At 39.7% G+C, this 12,169-nt stretch overlaps 1 protein-coding gene across 2 annotated transcripts in view; it reads left to right on the forward strand.

The window, feature by feature from the left end:
• The window catches only part of LOC149847962 (adenylate kinase family protein), a 95,999-nt gene that overhangs the window by 83,619 nt on the left and 211 nt on the right, over positions 1-12,169 (forward strand). Inside the window, exons 16-17 of one of the 2 annotated variants that reach the window (XM_090010526.1) lie at positions 11,812-11,949; positions 12,073-12,102. In XM_090010526.1, the coding sequence (XP_089866652.1) occupies positions 11,812-11,949; positions 12,073-12,102 (168 nt within the window). Of the gene's footprint in view, positions 1-11,811; positions 11,950-12,072; positions 12,103-12,169 lie in introns of those variants that run through there. The other variant, XR_016432634.1, reaches the window with a different exon arrangement.

Raw genomic sequence — 12,169 nt, forward strand, 5'->3', positions numbered from 1 at the left:
ACCCATTTTACGGGTACAGGTGATGATTAGATGCTTAGCAGGCGATGACGCGATTGCGAGATGTCTTCAAGATCCACTGTTACCACTCGCAACTCTTGTCCTGATCGTTTTGGGTTTTTGTTATGGATTTCTTAAGGAAATCCAAATTTTGTACAACTTAAAGCTGTTTATAATACGAATGTTTTTATCTAGATATTTGCAAGCTATGCCTTTGTCATTTATGCGCTTTTAGCTAACGTACCCAAGATTGTCGACTTGCCCTCTTTTCTTTTAAAGACATGTTTCTGCTGAATTTATAAATAAACTTTGAAAAGAAAAAAGATTTTCTAGTCTTCTAAACCGTTTTAAAAAAGGTTTACAAGTTCGAAATTTTGGGGCGTTATAGCCGAGCACCCCTTCCCTGCCTCTCTGTGTTTTGTCAGTCAGGGGCGAAGCCCCTGCCACCGTCGTGGTTCGTTTGGCTGGGGCAAGGCCCCTGCCTCTTCTCATGTTCCGTCAGGCATGGGAGAGACTCCTTGCCTCTTTCTTCTCTTTCAAGCAAGGGCGGAGCCCCCTGCCTCCTTTTTGGTCATGCAGGGGCTTCACCCCCCGCCTTCTCCTGTCTTCTTTTTTTTTGGTAGGCAGGGGAGATCCCCTCCCTCTTTTTCGTTTTCCTTTGCAAGGGAGGGCACGTTGCCTTCCCTTCGTCCCTTCTGGCAGAGGGAAGGTGCTGCTGCACCCTCCCCTTTCTTTCTGGTCAGGCCAACGGTCGGAGGCAGGGGCCGTGCCCTTGCCCCTTTTGCTTTCGACAGGCCGGCAGGGGTGCGCCCCCTGTCCCTGTTTCTTTTGCAAGCTGAACAGCGGGCAGAGGCTGCGCCCCTGTCCCTTCCTCTTCTTTCATTTTTTCTTCGTACTAACATGTTGTACCTTCGCAGATTGCGCAACGGAGCACGCTCGCACTTTGTGGTCCGAGCTTGTCCTCACTTACGCTCGTCGTCGTACGCAGAACCACAACCCCCCCAAGGTAGGGAAAAGTTGGATAAAGGACAATGGACGAACTTAAATTAAGCAATTAAAATTACTTTTTTACCTTCTTGCCTTATTGCTTTCTATTGCCGCCGCGCTTTATGTGCACATGCTTGCTTTTACACTTTTTGCATGTATTATTTCGTCCTTACTTTGTTGCCGCACTTCGTGTACATGCTTTGCTTTGTTCTTACTTTGCCGCTACACTTCGCACACAGGCTTTGTTTTTACATGTGTCGTTTCGTCCTTACCTTGTTACCCCGCTTCGCGCATATGCTTTGCTCTTGCATGTATTGTTTCTTCCTTTTTTGTCGTGCTTTACGCATATGTTTTGCTCTTGCATGTGGTTCTGTTCTTATCTTGTCGTCGCGCTTTGCGCACAAGCTTTGCTCTTGCACTTTACTTGCTTACTCTTTTGGTTTAATCGAGGTACGACTTCGTACTTCGCGAGTCACCTTACGCATTTGCTTAGCCAAGGTACAATTTCGTACATCGTGCGTTGCTAGCGTGTCTTACACTCGATGTGTAGTTTCACACATCGAGTCTTGCTTCTTGTTTCGCCGTTGCATTGTTATGGGCACGAGCTTGCTCTTTATTGGCTTGCACTCACTTAAGTGCAGCTTTGAACGTATACTGTTTCACTTATTTGTTTTAAAAGTCATGACCCACTGTTCGAAAGATAAATCATGATCAAAATAAGATGCTTCTTCTGCAAGATTATGCTATTGGTTTTTTTTTTTTTTGGAGAAACCCACACCCCTCTCTTCGTAGTCGTACTTTTAGGCATGTGCATCATGGCTGGACTACGATGAGTAAGACGAGAGGTCTGTGGTCACCTCGATACATGTATTGGCACATTATTGTAATCATGTAATGTTGTTGTTCGCCTAAGAGGCAAGAGGCTCGTGTCGGTCTAAAGGATCAGAGCATGTCAAATTTAAACTTGAATGATTACACTATGTATTTTTACAAAATAATGTTGTGGGGATTTCGTTGTAGAAATCCTGACCCCTCTCATCGTGGTTGTACTTTTGAACAGGTACGTTGCGTACTGCGACAAGTAGGATGAGAGGTTTATGTTTACCTCGAACGTGCAATGGCATGTGATTGAAATCACATAATGGTGATGTTTTCACCTTCACAAGTTGACCGCTCTCATCGTGGTTGTACTTTTGAACATGTATGATGCGTACTATGATGAGTAGGATGAGAGGTCTGGTAACCTCGAAGCGTGCAATGCCACATTGTTGAAATCACAAAATGGTGACTATGCGCTCTCATAGGCAAGATGCTTGAGTGAGTTTAATGAACCAGAGCATGTAGAATGGGGCGACGGTTAAGAAACCCCTGTCGTGCCCGTTCACCACAGTTCATCAAGAGAGAGAATGAATGGTACAAAAACTCCGATGGACAAGCCATTAATGACTATTTCAGGCAAAAGACTCGCCTTCTCCAGTTATCGGAGTTAGGAGAAATGGGTTACAAAAGGTAGCTTCAAGCACTTTTGCAGAAGTTGGATGCATCCTTTGAACGAGTGACTTTTGGGGAATCCTCTCTTGGTCACTGACCGTCCCCTTAGGAGCGGATTCAGTGAGTTATTCGGGTTATAAAAAATACATGGCATAATAAACCCTCAGATCATTCTCGGTTGTTTCTATGTTTCGCGTCTGTGCGTACCCACAGTCCAGCTAATATCGAAACAATAAATATCCTGTTCACATCACTTTTTGACTCCGTAATAGAATTGCTTGTTGTGTAAATGCTTACAGCTCGTAATCTATGAACTGTTTACATCTTATGACAAATGTGACTGCTTACAACTCGTAATCTATGAACTGTTTACATCTTATGATTAATGTGATTGCTTTACGCTCGTAATCTACGAACTGTTTACAACTAGTACTAATGTATGCGTACATCTTGTGAGTAATATAACTGTTGTTGTGTGATTGCTTACTACATGCAACTTATAAACTGCTTGTTGTATAATTGTTTACAGCTCGTAATCTACAAACTGTTTATAACTTATGACTAGCATAACTGTTTGCCTTATATGTAAGATCTTGTGTTTTCAGACTTTAGTCAATTCAGGAAAACTTTGAAAGCGTGCGCTTTGGATATGTTGAGAGCGTGCGCTTTGGATTGGGCAGTCAGAACAGACGATTCAAACACTCGAGGATATGTTGAGAGCGTGCGCTTTGGATTGGGCAGGTGATTGGGACAAACATGTAAAGCTTGCAGAGTTTTCTTATAACAATAGCTTTCATGCTAGTATTGGCATGGCCCCGTATGAAGCACTGTATGGCCGACCGTGTAGATCTCCGGTTTGTTGGGATGAGGTTGGAGTGAGAGCAATGGAGTCCCCAGAAATTGTCCATCACTATGCGGATCAGGTGCGTTTAATTTGGCAAAGGTTGATTGCAGCCCAAAGTAGGCAAAAGAGTTATGCCGATGAGCGGCGTAGAGAGCTTAGTTTTGAAGTAGGCGATCACGTGTTTGTTCGAATATCGCCCACGAAAAGTATCTTCCGGTTTGGAAAGAAAGGAAAGTTGAGTCCTAGGTATGTGGGACCTTTCGAAGTCCTTGGACGTGTCGGAGAGACAGCATATCGGGTAGCACTTCCTCCTCAGTTTTCGCAGATTCACGATGTTTTTCATGTCTCGATGTTGAGAAAGTACGTACCTGAACCCTCACACGTAATCCACTATGAGGCGATCGAGGTACAACCTGACTTAATTACGGACGAGAAGCCGATAGAGATTGTGGAACGTCAGGAAAGAGTACTACGCAGTAGGACGATTCCGTTCGTAAAGGTGCGTTGGCAGCATCATGGGCTAGATGAATGCACTTGGGAGCCTGAGGCAGATATGCGTCAACACTATCATCTTTTATTTGGTACGTTCAAATTTCGAGGACGAGATTCTTTTAAGGGGGTAGGGATGTAAGATCTCGTGTTTTCGGACTTTAGTCAATTCAGGAAAACTTTGAAATTTGGCTAAGTCTGGTAAGAAAATCGTTTGAGGCTCGAGTTGTAGACCGAGGTCTCGGAGTTTGGGTTTGACCCAAGTCTCATCAACAGGGTCTAGGCAAGCCAATCGAAGTGTGGCAAAGAGTTTTAATTTCAACTTTTAAATTCGAGCGAAATTCGGGTTATTTTTGGGCGAAATTCGGAATTTGATATTCATGTAATATATCATTGGATGCGCCTCAAAATTCGGAGCGCAATGGTATTTTACTTTTTCAAATCCGAGTTCTGGTTGGCCCAGAAATCACATTTTTCTAAAATTTTAGCAGTTTGTTGAACAACAACAACAACAACAACAACTACGCCTTCATCCCAAAACAATTGGGGTAAGCGATATGAACCAAAAAAGAAATTCATTTTGGGTCTTCCACATGAATCCTTTTCCTCCAATCATTTCTATCCAATGCCATGTCCTCGATGAGGTTCAAAGCATTCATATTCTTTCCTATCATCTCCATCCAAGTCTTCCTAGGCCTACCCCGACCTCTTTTAACTAATATATTTTCCCATTTCTCCAACCTTCTAACTGGAGCATCATTAGGCCTTCGCCGAATATGTCCAAACCACCGTAAACGATTCTCTCGCATCCGACAGCTGGGAGCTTTAAATTGGGGTTATTAGCATATAAAAAGTCTCCATGGTCAACATGACCAATTTTGGGAACTTTTGAATACCTATTAATAATTAAATTCAAAAAAATAAATTTATTAATTTAATGATTTTTATTAATTTCGGGATTTGGGTTAAGAGGGTTTAGGGTTAACCCTCTTCCCTAATTAAAAGGGGTTTAGAGGTTTCCATACCTTTTAAGTAAGGTAGGTCAAAAAGTCAACAAAAATTTTGTTAGAGAGGAGTCCAAGAAATTTTGGAAACTCCCTAATGTGGGAGAACCAAATCTGGAAACTCTCTAAAGAGTTTCCAGCTACTAATAGGAGAAGGAAGGGGGGGGGGGCAGCCCTTTCTCTTTCTTTTGGCTGGAGAAAAAAAAACAGGAAAAAGAGGGGAGAGAGAGAGAGAGAGGAGGAGTGCAGGAGGTGGAAGAAGAAGGTGGGAGGCATCGAAGCTCAGCCCAAACGCCCTCCACAACCTCTATTCTCTTTTTTTCCAAAAAAGTACGGGTACTCCTTGAAACGAATGAGAAATAGGGTAAAGATTGGATTTTCCATGCATCTTTTGATGGAAATCCATAGAGGAACAGTGGACCCTCGATTTCCCCCGTTATTCCTTTTCGCATATGTTGTATTGTTGTTGTTTAAGAAAAATATATATATATATATATATATATATATATATATATATATATATATATATATATATATATATATGATATACTCGTGGGCAGTTTTGCAAAATCGGTGGTATGCTGTTGTTTTTGACAGCATACACAGGTCCAAACTGGACCTGTGTACATGCTTTTGGACCCAGCCGACCCTGTCGGCTGGGCTGGGTATTCTCTTTTAAAAAAAAAAAAGGTATATGAATTAATAAAAAAATCAGTTCTTTGAAATCTGTAGTGCTGTTGTTTTTTACAGCCTACACAGGTCCAGTTTGGACCTGTGTACATGCTGTTGGACCCAGCCGACAAGGTCGGCTGGGCTGGGTATCTTCTTTAAAAAGAAAATCAGTTTTGCGTGATCAGGGGTGCTGCTGTTTTTGACAGCATACACAAGTCCAAACTGGACCTGTGTACATGCTGTTGGACCCAGCCGACAGGGTCGGCTGGGGCGGGGGTGTGTTCTTTAAAAAAAAAAAACACATAATATCATTTGCAGGCAGTTTTGCGTAAATAAATTTTTATGCTGTTGTTGTTGACAGCATACATAGGCCCACACTGGGCCTGTGTATATGTTGTTAACCCCAGCCAACAAGGTCGGCTGGGCTGGGCAGGGTTGTAACAAAAAAAAATATAAAATTTTTGAAATCTGTTTTGCTTTTGGGGTTTCGGCTGATGGGTTGGCTGGCTGGCAGCCAGCCGAGTGACACTCGGCTGACTGCCAGCTGCTGGCCGAGCCGACAGGCCCAGCCAAGTGATTGGCTGGGTGCGGTACTAGTTTTGGCAGGACCAGGGCAGGCCCAGTCGACCCAGTCGATTGGGTGCTGACTTGGAGCCTTGGGCATTGAAAAACAAAAAAAATGTTATATATGTATTTTCTGCATAGGTGGGGGGTTTCTTGACAGCTTACACAGGCCCAACTGGGCCTGTGAATGTGCTGTCAAACCCAACCGACAGGGTCGGCTGGGCTGGGTGTGTTCCTTTTTAGAAAAAAAAATATATATAAAGTAATTAAATGGTGGTTTTCGAAATATATTATGCTGTCGTTTTTGACAGCATACACAGGTCCACACTAGACCTGTGAATATGCTGCCAGACCCAGCCAATGGGGTCGGCTGGGCTGGGTTTAATCTTTTCACATACATATATATAGGTCTGTATATATATATATATATGTATATATATACATATATATGTATATATGTAAACAGGGATGTTAGCATATGGCTTCCCTTTTGTGATACGTTTCCGGACAGCATACACAGTCTCTGTTTTGGGCCTGTGTATATGCTGTCACACCCAGCCGATAGGGTCGGATGGGCTGTGCTGTTAATTACAAAACTTCTCTTATGCTGGGAATCATGCCATGTTAGTAACATAGGTTGTTAGCATATGAAAACAGGGCCTAGCTATGTGATTGGTAAAGTTAAAATTCTAATCTTTTGATGCATGATAAATCTTGAGCATGAATTATGTACCTACAGTTTTATTTCTCTTTATGTTAGGAGTTGAGGTGGTTTATATGTGTGTTGGAACATGCTTACACATTATCCCATGATAAAGTTGTTTTGAGTGCTTACATATTGATGGACTTAACATGTGTTGTTGCATATATACATAAATACATGAATGCTCTTTTGTTCATCTCAATACAATTCATGGTTAGAACCATATGTGGTAATAATTGCATGAAGATGCATGCATGCGCATGCCATGCATATGCACAGGGAAAGGGGTATAACGTGGGTTGTGCAATTTGCATATGGGAATGTCATATTTCATGTTCATTGTCAATGGATTAAATTGGTACATATATGACTATACCTTGCAAACATGTTGATACCACTGCACACATATGATTATGGTCCTTGCATTGGTGCTTCGGTGATCATAATGAATCATCGAGGGTTTGATAAACCCGAGCTATGGAATTGTTTTCCCTTATTCATTTCAATGCATTCCAAAGATCATACTTTATTAATATTTCAGCTTTATTGCACTGTTCTATATGTTTCCACAGGCCGGAGTCCTGTGATGGCTCTCGCGAGATAGAGGCGAGCTTTTATCTTTCTTTTTGCATATGATGTTGCAAAACTTAAGAAATTAAATTTTAATAAAAGGAAATAATAAAGCACATTGTAATATACCTTCTGGGATCTCCCATCTGGAGAATGGGATCTTGGAAATCCGGTTTTGGGGAGACTGTGAGGATACAAAACTCCGTGTGCTTAATTTGCTCCCTTGAACCCGATATTAAGGTTCCTTCTCCTGGCCACGGTTTTAGGGAGAGTCCGCCACTTTACCCGGGAGTGGTGTGTTTGACACAGTTGTTGTTTTTGGTACCAAGGAAGTGATACTTGTGGGCGTGGGGTGTCCCTTGTGTCCCCGACATTAGATGTGGAGGTCTAATGTTTCGAAGGTGATTCGGTCGAGGGCTAAGTTGGAACTCAGTAATAAAATACAAATTGTGTGCTAAGCTACCCTGGGAACCTAGCTTAACCTCGGGGTTTGTACCCGTTTGGTGTATCCGCGGGCAACGGTAATTAAAAAGAGAAACTTAAAGCTGTATGCATTTAATAAGGCATGCATAAGGAAACAAAAGACTTAATGGAAAAAAATAAAATGATTCATGCATTGCACAAAAGACATGCATTTTCCTGTTATGCATTAGAGCATGCATACTTGAATGGTTTCCTTAATCCTTACATGATGATAAGTGTTTAATGTTTATTTCGTGTTGCATGCTGAAGTCTTAGTACATGCTACTGCCTTAATGTCTTTGCATGTTTAGCATTTACGATTGTGGCATGAATAGTTTCTCAAATGATATAAAACTGTCTTGTATGTGTTTCCCTCAATTGTTGCATGATATCTCATCTTAACTCTTTATCTCACTTGTTTCATTAAGAAGTAGCTGTGCTCAGGATTTCGATTCTGACACCCTACTTCATTGGTTTTTCGCAGGAACAGGTGATCAGTGAAGTCGACAGCTACTGCGAAGGCGCGGGAGTCACAATGAGTTTTGATAGTCTTCTTTGTGGACAGAGTGGCTCTTTATTTTGGTTTTTCAGTCTAGTGTTCTTGTTATTTGCTTATTGTCATTAAGGGTTACATTACTTTCTGTTGAGTCAAACACTTTATTTTGAGATTAGTTCTTAATTCATGAATAAAGGTATTGGTTAGTTTATGGATTTTAATTGCAAGTTCTTTTGTGGTTTGTGGCTATCCAGTTTGAATTGGAACTGTGAGGACCCCGGGTTTCTGGGAAGTTTTCCGCACTGTTTAAAAAAAAAAATCCGCATTTTCAAAGGGGATAAGTTGGGGTCGTTACATTATAAGCTGTTTATATAATGTGATTAATAGAATTGCTTGTTGTGCAATATGCTTGCATCTTATAATTAATCTACTTGTCGTGAAGTTGTGTATATCTTGTGATGAATGAATCTTTATCTTGTGATAGTTAATAGCTCACTTGATTACACAATTAATTGCTCTGTTGCTTAACTCAATTGTTTATATTAGAGATACTTGTTCATTTGCATAATTTATTGCTCATGCTTACTTGCTTGAGTAAATCAACCAATTGTGCTTGATATAAAGTATTGCACATTGATTATTGCTTATTTAGTTTCATATTGTCTCACTTGTACACCTACCAGTTTTTCGTGAAACTGACCCATTTTATGGGCACAGGTGATAATTGGATTTGTTCAAGACATGCGATGGCACAATGACATGATCAAGATGAGACTCTTTCCCTGACGTTTTGCTCTTGAAGATATTTTGGTAAATTTGGTATAAAGTTTCTTTGAAATCTTTCTTTTGATTAAACTCTGAATTATTAAAATTGTGTTACCAAAACTCCGTTTTTTCTTTTTATTTCAATAAATATATTGGGTTGCAAATTTGTTTATGAGAGAAAGTTTGCACTGTAATGCGCTCAAGGTCCAGAGACTTGCTATTTCAAACACCATTTTTTGCTGAATTATTATTTAAAAACTCTGATAAACGAATGATTTCAAAAGCTTTCTAAATTCTTCTAAAAGTTATAAATCCTAGATTTTGGGGCGTTACATTCACTGTATATATTCACCAAGTATTGCATTATTTTCAATATATTGTATTTTGAAAGTACTTTCTTAAAAAAAAAAAATATTCTAAGGTCTTATATTGGTACTAAGGGAGCATTTGTTTCACACTATTTTCATAGGGTGAAACAAACATGCTGAAGCTTTGGATTTGGTGGGACCCGCAGTCAATGAGAAGCCAAAATACCGTTGACTATGGGTTTCATATGAAATCCTTTCCATATGCCCCCCCCCCATTCGGGAACAAACTTCCCACCACTTTTTTGACAATGGGCTCCTTTCATAAATGCAAAAGCCTACTTTTTGCATGTGGGCCCCAACAATTTTTTCCCTCATTCAAAATGAAACCATCTCTCTTACGGTAAGTCATAATAAATGAAAAAATGTTAACTTTTGCATGTGGGGCCCACCTTACATTGTGAGTTTCCCACTAACATGAAACAAACATAAAACAAGTTTGTTTCTTATGAAAATTATTTGACAGGATTCTACCATGTAAAGCACAAATTCCATGGGATTTGTGTTTCTCTTTCTCATCCCTGAAACAACAACAACAACAACAACAACTACGCCTTCATCCCAAAACAATTGGGGTCGGCAATATGAACCAAAAAAGAAAATCATTCTGGATCTTTCACATGAATCCTTCTCCTCCAATTATTTCTATCCAATGCCATGTCCTCGGTAAGATTCAAAGCATTCATATCCTTTCCTATCACCTCCATCCATGTCTTCTTAGGCCTACCCCGACCTCTTTTAACTAATATATTTTCTCATTTCTCCATCCTTCTAACTGGAGCATCATTAAGCCTTCGTCGAATATGTCCAAACCACCATAAACGATTCGCTCTCATCTTATTTTCAATGGGCGCAACGCCTACCTTCTTACGTATCTCCTTGTTCCGAATCTTATCTTTTATTGTATTTTCACACATCCATCTCAGTTACACTCATTTTTTGAATATGATGTCTCTTGGCAGCCCAACATTTTGTACCATATAGTAAAGCGGGCCTAATAGTCGTCCTATAAAACTTTTCCTTCAACCGCAATGGCATTCTACGATCGCACAACATTCCAGTTGCACTCTTCCATTTCCTCCACCCAACCTTTATCCTATGATTTACATCTCCAATTTCTCCATACTTTTGAATGATAGATCCCAAATATTTAAAACAATCATCCACCGATATTTCTTGCTCACCAAGCTTCACTACACTTCCATCACTACTTCGTTGTTTACTAAACCGACATTCCATGTATTATGTCTTACTCTTACTCAACTTAAAACCTCTTGCTTCCAATGTCTGTCTCCATAATTCTAACTTAGCATTAACCCCAACTCTAAACTCATCAATCAAAACAATATCATTAAAGCATATCCTTAATGTAACCCAACTATTATAGGAAAATTGGTTGTCACCCCTCCACAAGTGCGGACATTGGTTACTACTCCTTCATACATATCTTGAATTATACTAATGTACTTGAGAGAAACACCTTTCTTCATCATTGTCCACCAGAGAACATCCCTGAAACAAACGGCCCCTAAATTTGATAGATTTTCCAACACATCATGAATCTAACTTGGAATTGGGCATGCCAAATTTCTCAAGCATATACATCTCTGTTATAGAAATACTAGGGGTCTAAGAATTTTTTGTCACGTACTTTCTCATATTCTTTCTTGGAGAAGTATGAAGTCAGACAGTGGTTCTTTTAATTGTCTTGCCTATTCATTGTCTGCTAATGGGATGCGATCAACATATATGGTGAATAAAATTACATTGCTCCTACTATGCTTGAAATAAATAAAATAGTTGTTATGGTTCATGAACACGAGATACAATCTGTGAAGCAGGTTTTTATGATATCATTGCCTAGAAGCCTGTGCAATGAAGTGAATTGAGTTTTCAAGTGAACAGCATTATGTTGCAAACCATTAGGCTGAACTCTGTATGTACATTTATCTACCTCTCCGCATAAGAAATCACTTGTAGCATCCAATTGTTTCAAATGAATATTTTGAGAGGCGTAACAAGATAATTGCAGCACTTTTTGAATTGATATAGATTCTTACACTGTCTGAAAATAGCTTCATAGCATTTAGTGTATTATAGTGACTACCGCTAATCTTACTTTTTAGACAACTTGTGATCAATATGAGGATGATGAGGATAACTACGTCAGTTGATATATTTCAAATCAAGTAATTTAGTATAGTTTTTATAGTGAAAAATAATCCTTTAGATTAAATAGAACTTTGAAGAATGGATTTTGAACATCAAAATCCCCTGATATACATGCGGTAAAAATTTTTTGCCTGACTATTTGAAAGCTCTCTCTCTCTCTCTCTCTCTCTCTCTCTGTAAGGTCTGAAATCATCTAAGTTTGTTTGGCTTTTTTGCTTTTATTTTTTCAGGATGTCATATCCATACAGATATGAACTGTATAGAAGGGTTGATGAGTCATTTGGAAAGGAAAGATATGTCATTATCTCTACATTCCCTGAGAGACCTACACCGGAACAAATTAATGATGCATTTGAGGGAAAACCTAGGTAAGTTTCATGCGTTGTTCAAATGTGAACTCCTAAAGAATGGTTGTGTTTTGAGTGCTACAAGTCATCATTTTATTCCTATCTCAAAAATTGTACCCTTATGGTTTCTCTTTAAACTTGCAGAGACCTTGAAAAGTCAACTTCTGGATTTTGGTATAAAAAACTGTTGCTTTTTCTATTTTTCTCAGTATACTTCTGCTATAAAAGTTAGATTGTGAAT

Source organism: Nuphar pumila, chromosome 1, assembly GCF_984573655.1.
Source record: "Nuphar pumila chromosome 1, dmNupPumi1.hap1.1, whole genome shotgun sequence".
Taxonomy (NCBI): Eukaryota; Viridiplantae; Streptophyta; class Magnoliopsida; order Nymphaeales; family Nymphaeaceae; genus Nuphar; species Nuphar pumila.